Below are 26,472 nucleotides of genomic sequence, written 5' to 3' on the forward strand. Positions count from 1 at the left end.
AGCGCGGAGTCACGGTTGCCGGGAGGGGGGAGCGGAATTGGAGGGCAGTTGGAAAGCCCGCGAAACGCTCTTTCCGGCTGCGAGGCCGTGCGGCCGCTCTCCCGCAGGTGGGACAGGAAGCACTCTCCTTCTAGGCTCCGCCTCCTTTTCATGCCACTCTCCGAGCTCCACGCAGCTTTTCCGCTCGGACCTCCGCCGAAGGTTCTCGCCTCGGTAGAGGGGGTACTTATCCTCCCCGCCCCCGTTTGCCCCGCTGTCTCCAGCCTTCTCAGACCCCACTCCGTCGCCCCCGGGCTCCCTCCCGCAGTTCCCGACTCCTCCGCTGGGTTCCCCTTTGTAGCCCCTCCTTCCCTGAGGCGCGCGGGCACGGCCCCGCTCTGCTCAGGGCGCGCCAGCCCGTCTCGGGCCGCGCAGGACTACATTTCCCAGCGGGCCGAGCGGGCGGCGCCGGGGCTTGCGGTCAGGTGACCGGGTCGCGTGGCCCGCGGTGAGTCAGGGCCCGGCGGGCGGGGCCGCGCCGGCCGCTGCACTTCGGCCTTGGCCCCCTAATCCCCCTCGCGGGCCCCTCAACCTGGAACCGCGACGCTGTTGGCACTTCTCCGGGTGTTGGGCTCTCCCGTGCTCGGATCGGACCCTAGGAATGCCCTGACTGCCCGTTGGAGAACTTCACCCTCGGCCGGGGATCCTGATCCAAGAACTGAAGTTGACAGCCTGGCAAGCCTTGCTCCTGGATCCGTCTGCTCTTCTCACCGTCTCACTTCCTTCCCCAGGATCGTCAGTGGCTTCGCCCCGAGGAGAGCTGACTGCCCCGGGTCGCTGCTGACCTCCGGCGGAGTTGAGCCAAAATGTCCCCGGAATCCAAAAAGCTTTTCAACATTATTATTTTAGGGATTGGCTTTATGTTTATGTTCACCGCCTTTCAAACTTGTGGAAATGTGGCGGTGAGTCGGGATCTGGTCTCCCTCCTTTGAAGTGCCTACCGTAAGGCATCCCAAAACTGATAATAAACGTTAATTACCTCGGACTGCGCGTTTACGTCGCACCTTTTATTTTCTCCCCTACCCTTCCTCGTTTTCTGTGCTTAAGTTTAATTTGATGTGTCAGACAGGTCTTGTTAATACTGTATAGGGATGGAGTGTTCAACAGCACGGCTTCTTCCTCTGATCCAGCTAGGGGTTTGTGTGTTAACCTGTTATTCCTTGTCCCTATTGCGGTCTGCATTAGTACTGGGAGAACTGAGGGGGGGGAAAGCCCCCAAACAACCCAAGGCATAGTCAGAGCTGATCTTCACCCCCTTCCCTGTCATCAGTTTGCCTTTTCCTGTTTTGTAGTCCTTTTTGGTCTCATAGTTGACTTTCAGTATTCAAACATTGAGCATCCTGCCTTTTATTTTACTGGGCACTTCATTCTCAGCTCTTGGAGACAGCTTTGGTGGGGATGGGGAGGGCGACTGCAAAATGTTTCCATTGATCAGCTTTTATCTTCCGCACAGCAAACGGTCATCAGGAGCTTAAATCGCACAGATTTCCACGGCAGTGGCTATACCAGGTATTGTACCATAGGATTGGTTTTGTTTTATGAACTACAGTTCCTTGAATCTTATCAGAATCTCCGGCCTCCGCGTTGTAATCGAATCGGTAGTGATTGCTCTTTCTCTGTACCTGGGCTATTTGGGAGAACGTCCTAGAATGAAGGTGAGGACTCTAGGTTTCAGCTAGAATTCCGTACTAGCTCTGAAATCCTGGTTTCATGACCTAATCACCGCATTACTTTAGGCAAGTTCCTTCCGTGAGCCCACTCTCCTTGCCCAGATGATGCGTGTAAAGGTCTTGGCACGGTGCCCAGCATTTAACAAGCACTCAAGTGTTGTCATTATGTCTTCTCCATCCTAAACAGAGGATGTTTTATATGACTTTTGAAACATTTGGTTCTCCTGTTTTTGTAATTGCGTAATGATTTACGTGCCGACATCAAGAGCTTGTAGATTTTTGTTAAGGTGTTTTGTCCCAATTTTACAAGAAAATGAAATGGAAACGCCTTCACTGTGATCGAAGCGGGAAATGTAACATGTAAGGATATAAACACATACGGGTTTCTTAATTTCTCTGTAATTAACGTTCAGCACCCCCTTCCTCCCCCCAAAGTCTTCTTATTTGATTCATTATTCTCTGTCCCAAACTGATCTTCTTTGTGATATTTGAGAATAAAGCGGTGTTAATGTCCGTTTTTCTAAGGGATTCATAATACCACGGTTTTTTTTGTGGAGGTTTGTCTTGGTGTACGTTCCAAAGAATGTTTGTTCTTTGGGAGGCTCATGGAAGCCAAAGAATAATTTACTTTGGGTTTATAAAGAGAGGCTCGTCAATGAGTTCAGGACTCTCAAAATGGTTTCAGTCGTACTTTGCTGCAAGACAGGCGTGCCAGGGCTGGGTCTCTGGTAGTTGAATGATGTTCAAGTGAGATTGAGTTAAATAAGTTCTACTTTAAGCAGGTGGTAAGTCTGTGCTTCCTATTTATATAACAGTGAAATTTTATGCAGTTGCCAGGAGTTGTAAGCTAAGTTGATAGAGCAGACTGGTTGACTAGGGCTTCTGGAATGAGCTTTCCAGGGACGGGTCCTGGGGCCACCACTCATCAGCTAGATCCAGCTGAACTTCTGGCAAATAACGTAACTCCCTGGTGTTTCAGGTTTTTTTTTTCTGTAAGATGAGGGTAGTGCTAATACTATCTTCCCAGAGCTGTCAGGTGTAATAAAGAAAACATCTATAAAAACGTGGCACGCTGCTAGCTTTTATTATAATTTACCAGTGCATTAAAAACATACTGTCCAGGGCAAGCTGATTCAAAGAGAAATTTGGTGAGACTCCCAAATTTTGTGTAAATGAACACTTTATGATGAGATTCAGCTTAATGATAGAAGTGTTATTCATTTTGACCAAAGAAATGAATGCTTAAGGCAAAAAACATCTATACATTTTAAGTAGATTTGAAAAAGTACATTTTTGAGGCAGTGATTCAAAGGGTTTTGGTTTTTTTTTTCCTTTTATGTGTTCTGTGTACAGCATGGCAATTATTTATGGAGTGTTCTCAGCTTCAAATCTGATTACCCCGTCGGTGGTGGCCATCGTGGGACCTCAGCTCTCTATGTTTGCAAGTGGCTTATTTTACAGGTGAGTAGGATGATTTTCTTTCATTTAATCCAAACACCTTCAGCACCTTGCCTAGGAGGGTAATATTTGAAAAGAATTTGTCAAATTGAGGGCATCTGGCTGGCTTATTCGGTGGATGTGCAACTCTTGATCTTGGGGTTGCGAGTTCAGGCCGCACGTTAGGTGTAGAGATTACTTAAAAGAAAAAAATAATCCACCGACTTAGACTGAATAGAACACGTGTTGCAGTGTTTAGGGATTTGGATCTCCCCTTGATGCCCAGGGGGATACCACGTTCTTTTCATGGCATGGGACTTACACGTATTGACTTTTGTTTCACTATAGATAAAAATAGTATCCAAAAATCTCTTTCTGTGAGAGTTGAAAAGAGCTTCCCATGAAGTGGTTTTGTTTTATATCAAGTTGATTAACGGGACTTCAAATACCTAAGCTTTTTTTCTGGGTTCTAGAACTACAGTCCCAGCATGTGCTAAGCTATTGGCAAAGGCCGATTGCAAACCTTTGCTCAAGTGTCTGATCTTACAAACTTGAAATTTAGAAATGAGTAGGTCACGGGCGCCTGGATGGCTCAGTCAGTGAAGCGTCCTGACTTCAGCTCAGGTCATGATGTCGCGGTTCGTGGGTTTGAGCCACGCATCAGGCTCTGGGGTGACAGCTAGCTCAGAGCCTGGAGCCTGTCTTCAGACTCTGTGTCTCCCTCTCTCTCTCTCTCTGCCCTTCCCCTGCTCACATTCTCTCCCTCTTTCTCTTCCTCTCTGTCTCAAAAATTAAAAAAAAAAAAAAAAAAAAAGAAGCGAATAGGTTACATTTGTCTCGTTTCCCCTCCAACACTGGAGAAGTCCTTTATAGGTTGAATTAAAAGAAAACAAGAAAAAGAGCGAATCCTCAAACTTGACTCCTAGAAGGCATAATTGGCGTTCTATTTAAGGTCTTGTGTGACTGTAATACGTTGACCTGTTATATTTTAGCATGTACATTGCCGTTTTTATCCAGCCTTTCCCATGGTCCTTCTACACAGCCTCTGTCTTCATTGGGATTGCGGCTGCCGGTAAGCATCTCGAAGCTTATTTTCTGTGTCCTCTGGGATTTACCTAAGAGTCTCATGTGTTCAGTATGGAAAGCTAAGTGATTTCATTCTCTTGCTAACCTTTTGGTTTGACTTTTAGTGCTTTGGACAGCACAAGGAAATTGTCTGACAATAAATTCAGATGAGCACACTATTGGGAGAAACAGTGGAATTTTCTGGGCACTCTTACAATCTAGGTAATGATCCTTCTGGAGCTTAATCTTTCCTTCAGTTATTTTGTCACACCATCTTTTAGATCTTTGTTGTTTTGAAAATTCAGATCTTCCGCGTTACATGAATTAAGTTCTTAGCTGCATATGATACAGATTTAAAATTTCATGGAATTACATAAAACGCATGGGCCCACCTCATTGGAACTCATGATTGGTAAATAGAAAATAATATTAACCATAATGTGTTTGGCACCTGCTCTATTTCCGGCAGGGACTGCTGGCTTCATGACTAAATTTCAGTAATCCCCACCAACTCATGAAACCAGAAAGTATTATCTTTGTTCTGCAGATGAGAAAACAGTCTTCGAAGTGCAGAACCAATCTGATTTAAACCATCCTTATCTGGATTCCAAAGACCATGGCCTTCCCACTGAGCTACACCTGATAGCTCCTAACCAAGTATATTAAAATTTAGAAGTGAGGGGTGCCTGGCGGGCTCAGTCGATAGAGTGTGCACCTCTTGATCGTAGGGTCGTGAGTTCGAGTCACACGTGGGGTGTAGAGATTACTGAAAAATAAATTTTATTTAAAAAATTCAATTGTGAGACGAATTATATCAACACTGAGCAATATACAGCATCTTCTATATTTCTCAAGTAAAAAGCAAAAACAGTCATTCTGTGATGGAATCTGTTCTGAGGATTTACCCTCACGGATATGGCCCAAAATTTTGGTGTTGGTAAGATTTCACAAACACAGATTTTTAGTGGAATGGGGTGTATGTTAAGAAACTGGAGCCTGGGGCGTCTGGGTGGCTCAGTCAGTTGGGCCTCCGGCTTCAGCTCAGGTCAGATCTCACGTTCGTGGGTTCGAGCCCCGCGTCAGGTTCTGTGCTGACAGCTAGCTCAGAGCCTGGAGCCTGCTTCCGGTTCTGTGTCTCCTTCTCTCTCTGCCACTTCCCCTCTCATGCTGTCTCTCTCTATTAAAAATAAGTAAAACATTAAAAAAAATTTAAAAAAAGAAACGAGCATAAGTGAAAGGAAAATATGCTAAATAAAGTATCTATTAGATGCAGGTAACTAAATCATGGAACTTTTTTTTCTGGAGATTCTTTAAAACACAAGATTTGAGAAGTAGCATAACTTTGTTTCCAAGTAGTCATTTGCAGAGTGCCAGTAAATCACATGTTTCAGACCGAGTCAAGTCTTTGAAGGGTGGTTCTGAATCAGGTTTCTGTCACGGGGGAGACTGAATTCCATCTGGGTCAGTGACAGTTTGCAAAAAAGGGTCAAAGTGGAGTCGATACTTTTAAATGGTCTGGGCAGATAGATGCCCCCTCCCCTTTTTAACAAATAATGGAAACGTGGCTTTAAAAACTGTAAATGTAAAAATAAGTCTCAGTATCCTCTCCTCCCTTTTCTTCCCCCAGCTTGTTCTTTGGGAATCTCTACATATATTTTGCCTGGCAAGGGAAGACTCACATATCAGGTTTGTTTTCTCCACTTTGCTTTATTTGGATATGTTCAAAGGCTATAGATCCACAAAAGTATCCATTGTTGCTTTGCTCAGGCCATTCCCGTGGACCTTGCTGCCTTAAGTCCTCTCAGATTTTACTTTTTCGTAACTTTTCCCTTGGATGATATGAAGCCAGGACTCTGGCGGGGGGCCCGGGCCTCACGCAGCAGCTCCAGGTTAGAGAAGCTCCTGCCGCGAGTGAGCACGCCCGTCGCTCGTTAGACTCGTGTACGGTTCTTTGGTTAAAGAGTAGGATTGAAAAAATTCTTGTTTTCTTCCGGCTTCTTCGTATTTCTTTACCTGAAAGACAAAGCTGGAGGTGTTCTGTTTAGTTCTTTGGGATTTTTACTAATGCAGTAAAACAGGCACGGAACGAGGAAGTGTCTGGCCGGTCATAAACCGCCTCTGCACACGACACAGACTCTGGGGTTGTTTGCGCAGTTGGTGCGATCTGCTTCCTTCTTTTTTTCCCGCCAGAGAGCGACCGAAGAACCGTGTTTATCGCCCTGACGGTGATTAGCCTCGTGGGGACGGTTCTCTTCTTTCTCATTCGGCAGCCAGAGGCCGAAAATGTCTTGGGGGAAGAGGAGTCTTCCGAGGACCAGGAGCCGGAAGTCCGCGAGTAAGGCATTGGCGTGTTCCTTTGAAAAAAAAAGTGTGTGTGTGTGTGTGTGTGTGTGTGTGTGTGTGTGTGTGTGTGTACACACACACATACATATATATACACAATTCTTAAATGTTTATTTTTAAGAGAGAGAGACAGAGTGCAAACAGGGGAGGGGCAGACAGAGGAGACACAGAATCGGAAGCAGCTCCAGGCTCTGAGTTGTCAGCACAGAGCCCGACACGGGGCTCGAACTCAAACTGCGAGATGACCTGAGCGGAAGTCAGACACTTAACTGACTAAGCCACCCAGGTACACCGAAACTGTATTTTGAGTAGAGCTAGTTTTGGGATTACTAACCTTTTCATAGTCCTAACTGATAATCTAACTTTCGACAGACATGAGGAAAATTTTTTATTTTTATTTTTATATGTTTTTTTGTTTTTGGGGGGCGGTTTTTGTTTGTTTTTTTGAGTAGGCTGGATCTCATGACCCTGAGATCCTGAAATCAGGAGCCGCAGGCCGTACTGATTGAGCCATCCGGGTGCCCTGAGGAAAGAGTTTTAAAGCCTAGAGAACAAAGATAAAGGGTAGCTCTGGGGAAGAAGGAGGGAAGAGGAGAAGGAAGGGAGCGGCAGAAGAGGGAGGGGCAGGCCGAGAGGGGGCCTGGGCCCGATCCCAGGTGGTGGCTGACAAGTCACTGACCCTGCACCGCATCAGTGATCCCCCTAGTTCCTCAGGGGCTGTTTCCTTGTTCAGTTCAGGCAGCTTCCCCTGCATTTTCATGTGCAAAGACACAGGCTTAGGCAGTTAGAGAGAAGACAGTCTTTGCTCTCAGTTCCGGTTTGTCTGGTCCAGTATTAAAGCTCCCACGAGTGGCAGCGCTGGTGCCAGTGGGTCACCCCATCCCCTTACTCGGGCTTTGCGCCCACCTGCACGGTGGTCTTTCCCAGAGGGGTCCAAGTAGGGAAACAAGTGCATGGCCTCGTGGTTCTCTACAAACTGTAAATTAACGTGAGCGGATTTCAGTTACAAGTACAACTAAACCGTCACTGACGCGTTCTCGGCAGGCGTCACCCACGTTCGAGGAAAGGGCAGCGGGAGCTCTTTGCCGGGCGAGCTGCTTTGTGAGTCAGGAGATGGCGAGGGCTCTGCCCTATCGCTCTTCGCGAATCGACAGCACGTTTGCCGGGGCCTTCATGCTGCCCTGTAGATCCCAAAAAGGCCAAAAATGCTCCCGTCATGGGTTCATTAAGCATTCAGAATTTCCCTGCACAAGAGAGGCGTGACCTTGGTGTGAAGACGTGTGTGTGTGTGTGTATCTACTTATATACGTGTCTGATATGTACATATTATATGAGTCGCATATATACATACATATTATTTTGTAAGCTTAAACGGATAGATGCCGGAGAGTCCATGAAGGTCAACACCACAGATGCCGCGAAGGTTGAACACCTGTTCATTTAGCAAATGTCAGCTGTGTGTGCTGTGCAAACAGGCCTCTCCCTGTTTCCAGAGAACTCCCGCGTAGAGGATTGTAGGCCTGCTGCGGCGCAGGACTGAGGAGGACTGACCGGCCTCTTCGGCATTTTCTCTTCCTAAAGTGTCTCCCCAACTGGCAGCTTCCCCGTCTCTATTCTATATCAGCACAGACTCTCTGCCAGCCCCCGTCCCAACCTGCGTGACCCGGCAGCGAACAAGACCCAGAAACCCTGGTCTGGAGGGACTTCATCTTAGAGGGGCGTGGACCACACGCATGTCACACACGAAGTGCTGGGAAGGCAGGGGAAGGGGGCGGGGCGGGGGGCCGGGTGGCTCCCGGCAGCGAGACTGGTGAGGAGGGAGATCCAGGCTGGCTGGTAGAGGGCGGGTGGGTGCCAGCGCTGCAGGGAGGCCCGGGGGGCGGGGGGGTGGAGGTAGGAGCGCCTGCACCGGGTGAGATTGAAGCCGCTTTGGGAGGGGCGCCTGGGGGGCTCTGGCGGTTAAGCATCCAACTTCGGCTCAGGTCCTGATCTCAAGGTTTGAGGGTTCAAGCTCCGCCTTGGGCTCCCCACAGACAGCGCAGAGCCTGCATGGAATTCTCTCTCTGCCCCTCCCCTGCTTGTGCTCTCTCTCAAGATAAATAAATAAACCTAAAAAAAAACCAACCTTTTTTTTATAAAAAAAATGAAAGGAGTCATTGAAGAAAAAAAATGGGATCTGATTTTAAGAGCTACCACTTAGAGGCCCCGCAGAAGATGACCTGAGGACGCAGCAAGGTGGTGCGGGTCCTCTGCCTCGGTGGTCGTCGTCTGCTCGGTGTGCGTGTCTGAGGCCACCGCCGGGCGAGCTCTAGGGATCTCTTCTCTGTCCTCCCTCCTTCCCTCCACCACTCCCCTCTGTACTTGAGCATCTCTTACATCTTACATTCCAGGCATTGTTCGGAAGGCATTTCCAACGGAGAGATGTTCCTGCATTCATGGAGCTTACTTTCTAGTGGGTGAGAGAGAAGACAGACTGGATTTTTTAAAAGACCAGTTTTTATTGAGATACAATTCACTTGCTGTACACTTTACCCCTTCCAATTGTATAGTTTTCAGTGACTTTTAGTGTATTCAAAAAGGGTGTGTTCATCACAACCAACGTTAGGACGTTTTTATCACCCTCCCCCCAAAGAAGCCGGTATCTCTTAGCAATCCAGTATTAGGAAACAGAAACCTAAACTAGGAGGGGATAGAGGTATGGGCTGGAGGTGGGGGGCGGGGATGCCTTGCAATTCTAGGCCATGATAGTTACATGTGTGTAATTTATACGACATACATGTAAAATTATAGACGGAGTTGCCAGGGAAGGCTGAAAAGGTAACATTTAAGTTGTAGGGACGAAAAGTCATTTTCCCTCTACTCTCCTGTGTTCTTAGCTGAGACCCTGTAATAAGAGATTCACGAGAAAAAACAGTCAGGAGTTTATTAACATGTGGCTCGCGTGTACATGAGGAAACCGCAGGGGAAAATGAGTACTTTCCCAGATTGGCTTAGAATTTAGGCTCTAAATACATCTAAATAGGGAAAGGGGAGGGGGACAGAGGCCTCTTAGGGGAGAGTAAATGATTTTTCGGAAGGATGAGCAGATCCTTGCAAGACTAGATGGGAGATATGACCGTTTGTGACAAGCTGTCGATGTCAGATCTCCCCTCTTGTGACAAGAGTCCACCTTCCCTGTGTGACGAAGCTTCCAGGGATGATTTATGACAGTTGGGCTCCTGGAGGATCTGTCTTTAGGCAGATGGGAGTTTCGAGGGAGCCCGTCCCCACACGCGCTGGTTTTCTAGTGCCTACCACTCGACCTACTCAGTATACCGAAGCAGCATGTTCTGGGGTGACCCATTCTGCCACCCTTGAAAGTCAGGACCTTAAAGAAGTAGGCTGGGCATGCGACGGGAAGGTGTGGGAGGGTCTGAGAGGGGTTAGCAGGGACCTCACTCCGTCCTTGTAGGACCTGGTTCGTCTTATTTCAGAATTCTACTAGAAATGGCTTCCGTTAATACGTCATCGCTTTGCCCCCGGGGCCGGTTGGCTGGATTGTATTTTAACAGGCGGGAGAGTCTGTAACTCAGTTCCTGCTTATTCGGGGCCTGGAATGTAACCTACTAAAATCCCGCATCCAAGCCTGTCGCCTATAAGAACTATCTGTTCTGGGGAATCTGAAGAGGATTTGCCTCCAGGCAGGGCACGGGGTTTGATGATGAGGAAAAAGGTTTTCCTGGGGTTAGACTACCTTTTTTGTATCAGTAACTTGTTTATATAAGTCAGCCTGATATCCGTGAGGTTTCTTCTTTTTTTCTTTTTTGTAAATAATACCATTTATGGCTCAGTCCGACTTTACCTCAGGTCATGATCGTGGGTTCGAGCCCTGCATCGGGCTTTGCGCTGACAGTGCAGAGCCTGCTTGTGACTCTCGCTCGCTCCCTTTCTTTCTGCCTCTCCCCTGCTCACACTTGTTCTTTCTCTCAAAAGAGATAAATAAAACTTAAAAAAATAATGTTGTTTAAAGGTGCCAGGGAAGTACGGGGCACCTGGGTGACTCAGTTGAGCGTCCAACTTCGGCTAAAGTCATGATCTCAGTCTGTGAGTTCGAGCCCCGAGTCGGGCTCTGTGCTAGCAGCTCAGAGCTTGGAGCTGTTTCTGATTCTGTGTCTCTCTCTCTCTCTGGCCCTCCCTAGCCTGAGCCCTCTCTCTAAAAAATAAAGAAACATTAAAAAACTTTTATTTAAGATGCCAGAAGGAGGTATTACCCTATTGGCTGGCAGAGTAAGTTATGTAATTTCTTAAAAGTATCTTCACCATCATCGTATTAAAAACTACACTTGAACTATCTGATCTCATTTAATTATAACAGTTAAGCGGTATTGCCCCTGTTTTATAAATGGGAAAGTGAAACTCGGAGGCATGAAGCAACTTGTTTAAAACCAGACCACTAATTGGGGCACCTGGGTGGCTCAGTCGGTTAAGCCTCCGACTTCGGCTCAGGTCAGATCTCACGTTCGTGGGTTCGAGCCCCGCGTCAGGCTCTGTGCTGGCCGCTAGCTCAGAGCCTGGAGCCTGCTTCCGGTTCTGTGTCTCCCTCTCTCTCTGACCCTCCCCCTCTCATGCTCTGTCTCTCTCTGTATCAAAAATAAATAAAACATTAAAAAAAAATTTAAAACCAGACCACTAATAAATGGCGAAGCCTGATGCGAACTCTGGAGACCACGTTTTTAACGTTTATTTTTATGTTTAGTTTATTTTTTTGCTTTTGAAGAGTTTTAACACTGAAGAACTTAGTTTTAAAGTAGTCAGAGTGGGGGCACCCAGGTGGCTCAGTCGGGTGAGCGTCCAACTTGGGCTCAGGTCATGATCTCACAGTCCGTGGGTTCGAGCCCCGCGTCAGGCTCTGTGCTGACAGCTCAGAGCCTGGAACCTGCTTCTGATTCTGTGTCTCCCACTCTCTCTGCCCCTCCCCTGCTCATGCTCTATCTGTCTCTCTCTCTCTCTCAAAAACATTAAAAAAATAATGAGTAGAGTGGAGGGAAATTGAAGTTTTACAAGTTGTTTTAGCAGTATGAAAATAGCAGGTGGGGGAGAATTTCTGTCCTGCCTGAGGTTTCCTTTCTGAGGGGACGTGTGGATGTGTGAGCCATAGACGTAGTGTGAGGGGATTGTATTCAGACACCTTCCCCCCTCCCCCCACCCCCCTACTCCCCCCATCCGGAAGCGAGGACAGGGGTCCCGGCTTGTACGGCAGTGGAAATACTTGCCAGACCTCTTGAGGCCATCGTTCTGACAAATGTCAGTGAGAATGTGGTCTCCCTCTGGTTCTCTTTTCAGGGGAAATCACTGATGTCTTGTTTTTTTGTTTTCAGCTCTGCCCAGAACACTATGGCAAAGGCAGTAGACGCGTTTAGTAAGTATTTTCTGTGTCTGAAACGCAAGAGCTGGTCGGGGGCAGCTGCGACGTTCGTCTTTCCCCCTCCCCCTGGTACCTCTGGATGGATGGCCCCCAGTGTTTGCGCTTCTCCAGCTGTGCCACCCCAAAGGACGCGTGTCTTCCCAGCCAGCGCCTCTGGAACTGGGGGGTGGGGGGGGTGTGCAGGGTGGCCAGGCGCAGGGGAGGCGCGGGGAGGGCAGAGACCTTGGGGCCCGAGCTCTACACTCGGAGGTGAGGATGCACGGAACATCCCCTCAGAACCGAGTCTGTCAGCACGGCCCTGCTCCCCCGCTGAGGGCCCTTCCCGGCGAAGCCTCCCCACGTGTCCCTGTCGTGTTACCCTCACGACAGTTCCGTACTGTGATTTATCCAAGGTCTGGTAGCTAGGAGGTGGCCGAGCTGGGATCGGAGCCCAAACTGTGATTCCCATAACGGCATCTTGTGGTTCCTTCAGAAACCGGCAGGCGTGGCCTCCGGTTCTAATATGGCCCGATACGGGCCAGTTCAAGGCCTGGTACCGGCCAGCTCTTTGCCTCTTCCTGTAGCTCCCGCAGCCTCTTGGTCTCCCACGGGGAGAATCCGACGCTGTCAGTCAGGACGCTGGGCCTCCTGAGCTCTCCTGTGCTTGTTCCCAGCCCACTGGGTGCCTCCGGGCAGGGTGCAAATTCTTGATCTAATCAGCCACAGCCTAAGTCAGGTGACGCAAAGGAACCAACTTTTAGCCAGCAATCCCAGAAGTCTTCTTTTCTAGAAGGAGCTGGTGGTTCGTGGCATTCTGAGCGTTGAATACGTAGCATATTATCGTTAAGGCCGTTTAATCAGGCTTTTATAATATGCACTTCTTGCATTCCGGGAATGCATTCGTAATTACAACAGGGGCCATCGTTATAATTACAAAGGGTCCAGCCTGCTTGTCTCCCAGCAGGATGGGAGGGGTCACAGCAGTCAGAGGTCTGGCTCTCAGCCTTGCAGACCGAGAAACTCATTTGCCACTAGTGCCACCACTGATCAGAGGGGCCAGAGGGGAAAGGACTCAAGCTAAACGCACAGAAATCACAACTGACCTTTTTATGGTGGCATTTAATATCCTTAGTGAGCCCCTCCACAGATACTCCCTTCTTGTGGTCCAGGGCCCAGAAAGCCCCATCGGCTACCCTGGCGAGCCACAGAGTCCAGGGAAAGGGATGTTGATGATCTTCAGGCGTACGCGATGGTCCGTTCAGCCTTGGGTGAGGCTTCGCGCCCCCTCTCCCTGGCTGCCTGCCGACACCAGAGTCAAGGTGTCCCTCCCCGACGTGCAGACCCTGCCTCGGCCTCTCCGTGAACGGAGGTGCTGACACAGGGCCGCACGGTCTCATGGAGCTCGATGGCTGCTGAGCGCCGTGCAGGCGTGGTGGGGTGCGGTGCCGTCTGGTTTGGGGAGAAAGGAGGGGCAGCCAGAAGGAGGTATCAGGTGCTGTGGGGCAGGCGGTTTTAGGGGCTGATTCCTGGGCCGTGGGGAGCGACGTGACGTCACGGGGTAGCGCGGAAGCCAAAGAGAACCCAGAAGGGCAGAAGGTGTCCAGGCTTCAGGTCGTCTGTCATCTGTTTACTCATCAGGTTCCTTCTCTGTCATCTGTTTACTCATCAGGTTCCTTCTCTGGATCCTGCGGTGAATGTGGCACAGAAAAGATTTCTGTTTATCTAAAAGGCACTTTGTTCCTCAACTGAATGTATCTGTTTGATGGGGTTCTAGAAAATGTCATTGAAAATTTTTAAAATTTATTTCTTGGTCTTGAGGAAAAACAATCCTGAAGTCTATCTGGAACATAAATGTCTGAGAAGAGCCAAGGGAATTTTTAAGAAGGATTTAACGGGCACCTGGGTGGCTCAGTCAGTTGAGCGTCCAACTCTTGATTTGGGCTCAGGTCATGATCCCAGGGTCGGTGGGATCAAGCCCCGCCTTGGGCTCCTTGGTGAGCATGGAGCCTATTTAAGATTCTCTCCCTCCATTCTCTCCCCTCTTTCCCACCCGTGCTCTTCTCTCTTTCTAAAAGTAAAAAAAAATAAAAATAAAAAAGGGCTTTCCCTAATAAATGTTAAAATCAACTGTGAATTCATTTGAAAACTTTGGAATAGAAAGAGCGGTAGAACTGGAGTCTAGAATCAGGGCCATGTCCACAATACAATACAATAGAAGAGACTCTTAAATAAGCCAAGTTAGGGAGCAGACTGTGTAGAAAAATATAGACTCAAGCCTCGTATCTTCTAGCATTTCAGGTGGGTTCAGTATAAAGATGAAACTATAAAAGTAAGTAAAGAAACTGGGTAGAGCAGTGCCTTTTCAACAGGCCACTCAGATAGTAAGGGAAAGAATGCCCTTCGTTGCTTAAAGTGTAAAACTTCAGTCTGTCAGAACAGCCTAACGGAGTTAAAATGGCAGGGAAAATATTTGCTTAAGTATAAGAAATGCGGATTTAAAAGTGTTCCGTCAAACTTCAAAAGATATGAAGAATCATTATTATGGACAGTGAGTACTTCACACGCTAAGGACCAGGCTGCTGATCGGAACATACATTCGTATTATTTTGTTTAAAAAAATTTTTTTTATGTTTTATTTATTTTTGAGAGAGAGAAAGAGAGACAGCTTGAGAAGGGGAGGGCCAGAGAGAGAGAGGGAGGCAGACACAGAATCCGAAGCAGGCTCCAGGCTCTGAGCTAGCTGTCAGCACAGAGCCCGACGCAGGGCTCGAACCCACGAACCACGAGATCATGACCCCAGCCGAAGCCGGACGCTCAGCCCACCGAGCCACCAGGCGCCCCTTGTATTATTTTCTGAAGAGCAGTTTGTCCCCAAGTATCAGGAGCCTTAGAAACCTCTGTACCTTTATCCCAGCGATTCCGCGAATAGGATTATCCTCAGATAACTACAAATATTTGTTAAGATTTAATTGCTAAGATGTTTATATTCGTGAGAAACTGAATGTGATTTAAATGTTCAACTATAAGGTATCAGTACATCTATACAACAGATTATCCTTTAAAAAAATTTTTTTTAAAGATTTATTTATTTTATTTTTGAGAGACAGAGCGTGAGCCGGGGAGGGGCAGAGAGAGAGGGAGACACAGAATCTGAAGCAGGCTCTGGGCTGTCAGCACAGAGCCCAATGCAGGGCTTGAACTCATGAACTGCGAGATCATGACCTGAGCCAAAGTCAGACGCTCAACCGACAGCCACCCAGGCGCCCCTACAACAGATTATTCTAGCCATTAAAATGATCTTGATGCCTGTTAGGAACTATTTGTTCTATCATATGAAAACAAATTTAGAAATAGCATATATATGCACATATATATAGTAAAATCTGTTTTTATTTAAAAAAGTTTTTGGAGTCCAGACGGAGACCCCTTAAGCTGTTAGATGGTGGGGTTTTTTTTCCCTTCATAGCATAGCTTTATTGAGATATAATTCACATACTGTAGGATCGGCCACTTAAGGCGTACCGTTGGTCGTATGTAGTATATCCTGAGTTGGGCACCTGTTCTTCACCCAGAAGGGATTTCTGTACCTGTTAGCAGTCACTTCCTTTTCCTCCCCGCTCCCCCACCCCAGGCAACCAGCTTTGCCTGTCCTGGACGTTACGTCGGAGGGACAGAACCGTGCTGTACGCACTCTCTCGTGACGTGGGTCCCTTCCTTAGCGCTGTGATGCCGAGTCTCACCCCCGTTAAAGCGCGTTAGAAACAATGCGCTATTGTTTGTACTTTGTGGGCAGCATGAATAATGCTGCCGTGAACATTCATGTCCAGGTTTTTGCACGGACGTTCGTCTGCACATGTCTGTGTCCATACCTGGTGGTAGTTGGATTGCTGGCTCCCGTGATCACTGTGTTCAGCCTTTGGAGGAACCACCAGATGTTTTCCCCAGCGGCTGCACCATTTTGCGCTCCCACCGGCAGTGTCTGAGGGTTCTAGTTTCTGCTTGTCCTTGAGTTATTATCTTTCTTTTTTTTAATGTTTATTTATTTTTGAGAGAGAGAAAGAGACAGAGTGCAAGCAGGGGAGGGGCACAGAGAGAGGGAGATAGAATCCGGAGCAGGCTCCAGGCTCTAGCTGTCAGCACAGAGCCCGACTCGGGGCTCGAGCTCACAGACTGTGAGATTATGACCTGAGCCAAAGCCGTACGCTCAACTGACGGAGCCCCCCAGGTGCCCCGTTACCTGTCTTTCTGATCAGAGCTGTCCCCGCGGGTGCAAAGTGGCGTCTCGTGGCTCTGCTTTGCACTTGCCCAACGGCTAAGGACGTGGGGCATATTTTCACGTGCTTGCCAAGTCATTTGCATCACGTCTCTGGAGAACGTCTACTCGAGTCCTTTCCCTATGTTTTAATTGGATTGTCTTTTTATTATTATTGAGTTGTAAGAACTCTATATATTCCATAAAGAAGTCTCATAAATGTGATTTGCAAATATCTCCTCTGTTTCCACACCACTTCCTGTCGTTCTCAGTTCCCTGGATCTGAGGACTGAAGCTTCAGTTCTTCGTGTTTGCTTATGAACACTTTACTGTCTCTTTTCCTGCTGTTCAGTGCAGCTGAACTCTGCAATGGAAAATGCATGTCTACGCACTGTATTTTTTAAATTTTAGTTATTTTGAGAGAGACAGAAAAAAAATGGGAGATGGGCACAGAGAGAGACAGAGAATCCCAGGTGCCAGCACGGAGCTGAATGCAGGGCTCAGACTCACAGGGTGAGACCATGACTACAGATAAAACCAGGAGTCAGATACTTAACTGACTGTGCCACCCGGGCGCCCGCACAGACTGTGTATTTTACATGTATTTTTGAGCCTGCTCACATTTTGTAATTTAAGGTCAATGACCTAATGTCTTAAATGAACAGCTGATCCCGATTTCAGTTCTCACTCAACAGCTGGTTACAAAAGTTACACAAGAAACAATGCACTGTCCTGAATTTCACCATATGCAGAAGAGGGTACTCTGTTCTCTAATTTCACTGAAATACGGTGAGACTACATGTAGTGAGACGTTTCACCATTTGCCTGTATTTCCAGAAAAAAATACGCAATCGGTATGAAGTTTCAAAACAATTTTTTTTTCTTTTTTTTTTAATGTTCATTTTTTGAGAGACGAGACAGTGTGAGCAGGGGAGGGGCAGAGAGATGGAGACAGAATCCGAAGACAGGCTCCAGGCTCTGAGCTGTCAGCACAGAGCCTGATGCGGGGCTCGAACCCATGAACCTTGAGATCATGACCTGAGCTGAAGTTGATGCTTAACCAACTAAACCCACTCAGGCACCCCTAAAACAATTACTTTTTCTTTTTAAATGTTTTTATTTATTTTTGAGAGAGAGACAGCGTGAGCAGGGGAGGGTCAGAGAGAGGAGACACAGAATCTGAAGACAGGCTCCAGGCTCTGAGGTAGCTGTCAGCACAGAGCCCAACGTGGGGCTGTTTGGGTTGAGTAAATGTTTTAGATTTTTGTTTGAGTAAGTAAAATCTAAGTACTCCTCAGTTGTTTTCTTTCTTACAGGAAAGTCTCTTAAGTTGTGTGTCACCAGGGAGATGCTCCTCCTCAGTGTTCCCACTGCGTACACAGGTAACGGCGTGAATGACGGGCTTGGGTTTTCCGTTGCTGCTTCATGACATGAGGATCGGAAACAGCCACTGTCTTGTTCCTCCTCTGAGTGCTGATGGGGCTCAGCTGAGTGGTTCTGCTGATGGTCTTTCTTTTTTTAATGTTTTTATTTATTTGAGGGGTGGGGGCATAGGGAAAGGGAGACACAGAATTCCAAGCAGGCTCCAGGCTCTGAGCTGTCAGCACAGAGCCCAAAGCGGGGCTTGAACCCACAAACCGTGAGATCATGACCTGAGCCGAAGTCGGACGCTAAACCCACCGAGCCACCCAGGCGCCCCTGGACCAGAACTTTCTTAAAGCTTAAGCCTGGCATGAGCCCACTGGTGAAATCACATCCCAGGGTCAGCCCAGATTGGCTGTGGGATAATTCTACACCACAGTTGAACACTGGTTCATCCCAACCAGTGATTTCAGGGCAAAACGGAGCACTGCGGGAAATAACCACGGGCGAATCCTTGTCACTTTGTGTAGATTCGTACACTTTCTAGAGACATGGAATGAGCTCTGTGGCTCACTCCCAGTAGTAGACGGAGCACGCTGAGGTCTTAAGAAGGAGGAAACCCGTTTCCTTTTTAAAAATGCTACCGGGGCGCCTGGGGCTCCGTCGGCTGAGCGTCTAACTTCGGGTCAGGTCGCCGTCTTGCAGTTCATGGCTTAAGCTCCGCGTTGGGCTTGCTGCTCTCAGCACGTAGCCTGCTTTGGATCTTCTGTCTCCCTTTCTCTCTACCCCTTCCCCACTCATGCTCTCTCAAACATAAATAAAACATTAAAAAAAATTTTTTTAAGTACTATCACGTTTAAAAAAAAGATCTTTAAAGTTAAGTTTTTGTAGCATTAAGGAATCCAAGTCTTCTAGTTGGCCTTAATTTTTTACCCTACTTTTTAAAACTTCTTTTTCTGGGGAAAAGAGTTTAGTTAAACCATTGTGCCTTGAAGCAAAGGTGGATAGTATGATTTGGTTTTCCAAACCTACGTTCCTGTTAACTTTGGAAAGCTGTTAAGAAGAGGAAGAAGCACTTTAGAAATCACGATTACAGACTTACAGACTTACGGCATACTGTCTTCGGTGTGCCGTCCAGTAAGGAGGACGTCTTTGCTTATTGAGTTGCGTAGTTTTTATCTGAAATGCGTGTCAACTGCCATCTTGTGGCTCATTCCGTTTCATCAGCCCTGGGGCGTCAAACTCGGGGAGTAAGCTGTCCGCCCGAGCTAACTTACTGTGTCCATACGTAGCTCAAATGCTGCCGGCCCCGGAGAAAACCGGGAGACGGAGGCTGAGGGTGTGTAACGGAATCTGATTTTCTTTTTCCCCTAAAGGTCTGGAATTGACTTTCTTCTCCGGTGTCTATGGAACGTGTATTGGTGCTGTAAATAAATTTGGAACAGAAGAGAAAAGCCTCATTGGACTTTCTGGCATTTTCATTGGCATTGGAGAAATTTTAGGTTGGTTTAAAAATGCGGGATGTTTTTTTGCATTACATCAGTTTGTTGGAGTCATCGTAGATTCTGTAAGTGTGCTTGTTTGCTCTCTGTCCCCGAGTTTTCATTTCCTTGCTTGTTGTTACATCAGTACGTCCCTGTTTTTTTATCATTGATAAGGTAAGACGTTTGCTATACGACTTGCAGACAGAACCGTACGTAGGAAAACGTGTATCGTCTCTCCCAGCTTTTTCTGCTAAGACACTTGGGGACAATGTCTCGGAATCCCTGACTTTCTTGTCTTCTGAATCTCCGACACCAGCCGGAGGTCCGCGAGACCACTCACTTCTAAGTCTTTAAGGACTGGAGTTTGCATCAGACTCCACAGGTCCTAGGGCTCCGTCCCCCAAGTTGCCCTCACTGCAGATGCCACTTGTAGGTCCCAGGTCCCCGGGCCACCTTCCTGCACTTCTTTGGGACTTGGCTGTGAGTTTGGAGGTTCCCATGAGCCCCCGGGAAAACACTGTACTTACTACTAAAGCGTATTATAAAGGGTACAAATGAACAGGCGGGTGAGGAGACTCCTGGAGCAAAGGCCAGAAGGGTCCTGAGCGTGGGAACCGTGGTCCCTGTGGAGCCAGGACGTATCACCCCCCCCCCCCCCCAGCATGTGGAGGCGTCCACCAACCAACTGGGGTAGCTTTCCCAAACCTGTTGTTGAGGGTGGTTTTTTGTTTTTTGGGTTTTAATTTTTTTTTTTTAATTTATTCATTTTTGAGAGACAGAGAGCATGAGCAGGGGAGGTGCAGAGAGCGAGGGAGACACAGAATCCTAAGCAGGCTCCAGGCTCGGAGCTGTCAGCACAGAGCCCGATGCAGGGCTCGAACTCACAGACCCCGAGATCGTGATCTGAGCCAAAGGTGGACGCTCAACCGACTGGAGCTACTCAAGCGCCCCTGTTGAGGGTTTTTTATGAACATGTCCTTAGGGAGGAAGGTTGATGAGATCATTGCCAATGGCAGTTGAACTGGGTCTCCAGCACCCCTTGCCTGCTCTGAGCTTGGGGGCTGGCCCTGAAAATTCCAACCCTCCACTCCAGTCTTGGTCCTTCTGGCAACCGGCCCGCATCCGGAAGCCAGCCCCACCACCTCTAACCCCCCTGAAGAATCCTCTCGTTCGTAAGCTCTGGTCCGGTCCAAAGGGAGTTATAAGGGAGCGCAGAGGAAGGACACACCTGCCACACAGGAAAGCCACGGGGCTCCAGGAGCTCTGTGCCAGGAAGCGGGGAGGAAGGGGTGACAGGGCAAAGACCACTGTGTGTTTTTCTGGGCCGCACTAGGTATTCCTTTTTTTAGGTATGTTTTTATTCAAATTCCAGTTAGTTAACATCCAGTAATATTAGTTTCAGGAACACAGAGTAGTGACTGAACGCTTCCCTTCAGCTCCCCGGGGCCCATCACAAGTGCGGCTCTTCCTTGTTCGGCCAAGCCCCTTGAGACCTTCACCCGGGCGTGGGATGTTGTCACGTACGAGGGACTTCCCGCATCATCAGCTCACTTCCTGTGCGTCCACTGTAGGAACAAAAGACTTCCTGTCCATATGAAGCTTAGGGCCTTGGGGAAGAAGACAGACAGTAAAAAAACAGAGGACCTTTAGAATGTCCAGCGGGGACCACACTTCGGAGAGAGCGGACTGGGTGTCTTTTGTTCCCTGCTTGGTGGCCCACACCCGGAACAGTGCCAGGCATTTAGATGTGTGAGCGTGCGGAGTGCCGTTCTCCCGATGGTTTTCAGCGTTTGCTCCTCCTCGTAACCGTTCTGGGGTGGTTTTTTGTTTTCTGGGTTTTTTTGTTTTTTGTTTTTAGAGCTTTATTGAGATCTAACTCACATGCCATATACGTCCTCCACTTAGAGCGTCTGGGGCAGTGTTTTCTAGTATGTTCACAGAGGTGTGCCGTCCTCACTACCCTCTAGTTTTAGAACATTTTCATTGCCCTTCCCCAGGCAACCACTAATCCCTTTCTCTATGCATTTGCTGATTTCGGACACTCGTGTAAGTGGAATCTTAGAACGTGTGGTCTCTTGGGTCTGGCTTCTTTCACTGAGTGTAATGTTTCCGGGTTCTTCCATGTTCTAGCACGTGTCAGTATTCTGTCCTCTTTTTCCCCCTCACTAGATGGTATTTAACTGTATGGATAGATCAGGTTTATGTATCCATTCATCATGTGATGGACATTTGGGTGGTTTCCACTTTTTTGGCCGTTTTAAATAGCACCGCTGGGGGGGCGCCCGGGGGCTCAGTCGGTGAAACCTCCAACTTCAGCTCAGGTCGTGATCTCACGGTCATGGGTTCGAGCCCCACGTCGGGCTCTGTGTGGACAGCTCACAGCCTGGAGCCTGCTTCCGATTCTGTTCTCCCCTTCTCTGCCCCTCCCCTTCTCATACTCTGTCTCTCTCTGTATCAAAACTAAGTAAAACATTAATAAATAAATACATAAATACATAAATACATAAACAGCACCGCTGTGAACGTGTGTGTGCACTTTGCGTTTCCAGGCCAGTCCAGTAACGAGGACTGGAGTTGCCGGGTCATGAAATAACTCCGCGTCCGACCGCTTTCTCTCCTCGTGACGGGTCCTGCTTTCATGCTTCTTTGCTTGGTTAGTGGTGGGGACACCTGTGATCTCTGAACGTAACCTGGGGCGGTGCCGCCTGGTCTGTGTTCTTGTAACTAGTCTCGAGCTTCGCTCTTCGCTGCGGGTCATTTACTCGGAAACAGTAGGACTTTTCAGGGCTTGCTGGTGAAAAGGCTTGTTGGCCAGGACCAGCGCTGGGCTCAGACACGGGCTAATCATTCCTCCCTCCTGAGGGCTGAGGGGCAGAGGCACTGTTCCCGGCCCAGGGCGGGCGCTAACACCTCCAACCTCCTGGACGGGGTTCCGAGGGCCTCTGCTCACTTACCGAGTTATGTGCTGACCAGCACCCAGGGAAGAGTCAGGGGACCCTCTGTAGGTCTCTCGAGTTGTCCCTCCGGGCAGCTCCCCTTTTGATAACGTGTTCTGGAACTCTGTAGCCAGGGTCCCCAGGCCCGGAGCTCGGTCTCCTCCGCTCAGAGATGCGGTGGGTCCCCCCCGCTGGGCCCAGCCCCCCGCCTCTAGACCAGGGCTCCCCTCCTTCGCTGCTTCCCATCTCAGGTCACTGCCCCTTGGCCACCTGATACCTCCGCCTTCAAAGTTACTGCTCCGTATTATTTTCTTTGTCCATTTTTTTAGGCAGGCGGAAAATCTGCTCCCCGTTACCCCCACTGACCTAGAAGTCGGTTCTGATATTTAAAATTTCTTCTGTTTCTACGGTTATTTTTTATTTTTAACATTTGTGCTTTCTTTCCCCCTTCATTAAGTTGGTTGTTGGTTTGTCTATTTTTTTATTTTTTCAAAAAATCAAAATTTTGATTTATGCATTTGATCTTGGGTTTGTTTGTTCTCTGCTTCATTGGTTCTGTAGGTGGAAGCCTGTTTGGCCTGCTGAGCAAAAATAATCGTTTTGGCAGAAATCCAGTTGTGTTGTTGGGCATCCTGGTGCACTTTATAGCTTTTTATCTGATATTCCTCAACATGCCTGGGGATGCCCCGATCGCTCCCGTCGAAGGAACTGATAGTTCTGCTTATATCAAATCCAGGTATAGTGACCGTCATTTTATTTTATCTTATTTTTTAATGTTTATTTCTGAGAGAGTGATAGAGGGCAGGTGGGGGAGGGGCAGAGAGGGAGACACAGACTCTGAAGCAGGCTCCAGGCTCCAAGCTGTGAGCACAGAGCCCAGGGAGGGGGCCTGACCCGTACCCTGTGATTGTGACCTGAGCCGAAGTCGGCCTCTTACCCACCTGAGCCACCCAGGCGCCCCATGACTGTCATTTTTCTAGTAATCCAAGGAAGGGTGGCAGGTCTTGGGTGGCTAGCTACTTAAAATGGAGCAGTTAATCATTTTCTGGAAGTCTGCTCTCTTTATAAGGTCATCTGTCAAATGTTAATGGAGCCGGAATTAGTTAAAATAGGAGCCCATAGAGAGAATCCCAAGTCATTTTTGGAATTGTCGGTTTTAACCTTTCAACCCACCTAAATGTTTTTCTTGACCTATGAAAGCGCGTGTAAGTCTCTGATGTGATTTTATGCGTCTGCCTTCTGAGCGGTGAGGAGCGGTGAGAAGGGTGATCGGCCAGCCGGGTAGCCGTCCGGCCCGTTCACATCGGTTATGTCCGTTTTGAGGATCTTCCTGTATTGTGCTCAGCTCAAGTTCATTATGAATGTAGGCAGTTATGTCCAGATCCGCCATCCAGGGCCGGCCCTGCCCAAACACCGCGTGCACTCCCCAAGCGTTCACTGACCAGCATTTGCCAGACGCTGAGGGTGCGTGTGTCCGAGCATGGAGTCGTGCTTTGTAGCCTCCAGTGTTGACTCGTCTCTTGTCTCGCAGTGTTCAGAACTCGAAGGCGAGCTGCTCTCGTGGGCAAGTGGCCTGTACACTTGAGGTGGCTCTAACTCGTGCTGTCCGTTTTCCTTGTGCGCAGCAAAGAGGTCGCCATCCTGTGCAGCTTCCTGCTGGGGCTCGGGGACAGCTGCTTCAACACGCAGCTGCTTAGCATCCTCGGGTTTCTCCACGCGGAGGACAGCGCGCCGGCCTTCGCCGTCTTCAAGTTCGTGCAGGTAATCCCTTCTTCACGTGGCCTCCCGCGGGCTCCTGGCCTGTTGAGTGCTTGGAGCTTTGTTTTCCTAGTGGTTCTTAAATGACAGTCACGGACAGCCTGTCAGGTATTTCTGGTTGGAATTAGGAAGCAGTGAAGCGTGATTGTTTGAGAGATTAAACTCTCTGGTCTTTAATTTTTCTTTTTAATGTTTCAAAAGAGCAAGAGAGACAGAGCATGAGCAGGGGAGGGGCAGAGAGAGAGGGAGTCACAGAATCCGAAGCAGGCTCCAGGCTCGGAGCTGTCAGCACAGAGCCTGACGTGGGGCGTGAACTCCGAGACCGTGAGGTCACAGCCTGAGCCGAAGTCAGACACTTAGCTGACTGAGCCCCCCAGGCGCCCCATTTTACGCTCTGAGCTTTCCGCTCAGACAAGAGGCTCCCTTAGATACTGAGTTCCTTCATAACATAGACAAGCGTATTTCTGACTGCGTAGGTACGTTGTTTAATTACTCAGTTTCTCACAAGAAACTATTGTTTTGGGGGGGGCACAAGCAAGAGAGCGGGGCAGAGGTGGGGGAGAGAGAATCTTAAGCAGGCTCCACACTCAGTGCAGAGCATGACACAGGGCTTGATCTCACGACCCTGGGGCCATGACCTGCGCTGAAATCAAGAGTCAGACACTCAACGGACTAAGCCACCCTGGCACCTCACAGGGTCCTATTTTTAAAAAATTTCTTTTTAATGTTTTTATTTATTTTTGAGAGAGAGAGAATGAGTGGGGGAAGGGGAGAGGAAGAGGGAGACACAGAATCTGAAGCAGGTTCCAGGCTCTGAGCTGTCAGCACTGAGCCCTATGTGGGGCTCGAACTCACAGCCGTGAGATCATGACCTGAGCCGAAGTCGGTCGCTTGACCGACTGAGCTGCCCCGGCGCCCCTGTAGGACACTATTGGAGATGACAGATCGCAGGTGACCTGGTTGTTAGCAGCTCCCAGCGAGGTTTACGGTGCGTGTCTGGGAGCTGGTGACAGATGGAGTCCCGTCGGGCTGCGGGAGGAGCGGGGGCGCCGCCGGTCACGGAGAGCCTGGGGGCCGAGGGTGGTGGGCGCCATCCACGTGCGGTTTCTGACTTGTCGTGTTTGGTCTCAGTCCATTTGCGCAGCCGTGGCGTTTTTCTACAGTAACTACCTTCTCCTTCACTGGCAACTCCTGGTCATGGTGATATTTGGGTTTTTCGGAACTGTCTCGTTCTTCTCCGTGGAGTGGGACGCCGCCGCCATCGTCGCCCGGGGCTCCGACTACCGAAGTATCTGATCCGCGGGGCCCCTCCGGGCGGCACAGCCAGACGACGGCTTGGCCAGAGCAGCCACCTCTCGGCCTCGCGGAGCTCGGGACGCTGATCAGCACGGACGGTCGAGGCGTGCCGCCCCCGCGGCCCCCGGGGTTGCCATCCACGTGGACAGAGATCCGCTGTTTAAAGGGACAGAACGAGGGAGACGCGTCCTGTGCATTATAATTGTTCAAAGATGTTGACTTTCGGTTCATCCGTCTCCCGTTCCTTCCCGTCGTGGTAGAGAATGTAAATGTGTTCTTCTCCCTCCTGTTCTCTTTGGGAGATCCTGCCCCGATCCAGGACAGCGGCCGCGTGTCACACGGGGGTTCTCGCTGGGGGCGGAGCATGTGCTGCTGTGTTACCAGAGGAGCCTGTGCCCACCCACAGGTGCACTGGGACGGGCGTTTAAATAAACCTGAGATGCTGACGTGGGATCTTTGCAAAGACTTGCACTTGCTTCCTCCTTGAAACGTTTTGTTCTGGTGAGTTTCCTACCTTGTCATTCACAGCAAGGAGCGGCTAGTTGTTATAAAACGAGGTAGGAATGGCCTTAAGTCTTAACAATGAAGCGAACACGTAAGTGAACAGAAACCCATTGAGAACACACACGCTTACCAGAGGAGGATTTGGGCCAGTATTTTCCTGGAAGATGCAAGGCAAAACAAAAACCACCCCAAAAACGACAGCTGTTCCGTGGTGTCTGCCGCCCCCGAGCAGACGCCAGAGCTCCGCGCAGCGTCACTGCGGAGACGACTAAGCGGAGACGTTACCTTTCCTCCGCGCGGGCTGCTCGCCCATTCTTTCTCATTGGCGCGTCATTCACAAACCGCAGAAGTCACCATTTTAGAGTGTACAGTTTAGTGGGTTTTTAAGGAAGTGTATTTGCAGAGTTACAGCTATCCCCATGATCTATTCTAGAACATTCTCTTCACCCCAAAAAGAAACCCCACACCTTCTAGCTGTCATTCCCCAGTGTCTGGCTCGGCACGAGCCAGCCCCGACCCGGCTTTCTGTCTCTGGGTTTGCCTCTTTGGACCTTTCTTAAGAATGGGAGCGTTCGCTTTTAACTGTGATAGTTTACTGCACAAGCGGAGTTTCACGGCGAGGTCAATTCAGCCAAGAGGACCGACGATGCCTTGTTTTCTCTTGTTTTTTAAAAACCTCCTGGAAAATTAGAGATGTTTATAGTGGGCCTACAGACCCGAAGGAATTCGATGCAGAATGACTTTCAGGCTTCAGGGAGTCAGAAACCCTTGGCGTTAGCCAGAATCCTTAGAGAAATTTAATTCCCGTGGAGCCTACCACTCTTTTGTTCCTAGGTGTATAAAGTTTTGGGTTTGTTTCTCGAAGTTGAGATAAACTCCGTTGTTTGTTGATGCTATATAGACAGTTAGCGCTATTTCAGAATGAATGCAGCCGGTTTCATGG

The 26,472-nt window shown here is 48.9% G+C and overlaps 1 protein-coding gene across 2 annotated transcripts; it reads left to right on the forward strand.

Moving 5' to 3' along the window:
- The first annotated feature begins 13 nt into the window (after positions 1 to 13).
- MFSD11 (major facilitator superfamily domain containing 11) lies at positions 14 to 25,490 on the forward strand. Of its 2 annotated transcripts, none has more exons than XM_029926780.1 (14): positions 14 to 107; positions 771 to 941; positions 1,493 to 1,548; positions 3,063 to 3,170; positions 4,139 to 4,218; positions 4,337 to 4,433; positions 5,839 to 5,897; positions 6,402 to 6,546; positions 11,912 to 11,952; positions 17,506 to 17,571; positions 18,928 to 19,053; positions 22,533 to 22,707; positions 23,597 to 23,732; positions 24,861 to 25,490. In XM_029926780.1, exons 2-14 carry the CDS (start codon positions 846 to 848, stop codon positions 25,023 to 25,025), a joined length of 1,350 nt encoding a protein of 449 aa, XP_029782640.1. In that variant the 5' UTR covers positions 14 to 107; positions 771 to 845; the 3' UTR covers positions 25,026 to 25,490. The 2 variants fall into 2 exon arrangements, with proteins under 2 accessions (XP_029782640.1, XP_029782639.1); XM_029926779.1 differs by lacking the exon at positions 14 to 107 and adding an exon at positions 127 to 222.
- Positions 25,491 to 26,472: the final 982 nt, after the last annotated feature.

This window comes from Suricata suricatta, chromosome 17 (assembly GCF_006229205.1).
Source record: "Suricata suricatta isolate VVHF042 chromosome 17, meerkat_22Aug2017_6uvM2_HiC, whole genome shotgun sequence".
In the NCBI taxonomy this organism is placed as follows: Eukaryota; Metazoa; Chordata; class Mammalia; order Carnivora; family Herpestidae; genus Suricata; species Suricata suricatta.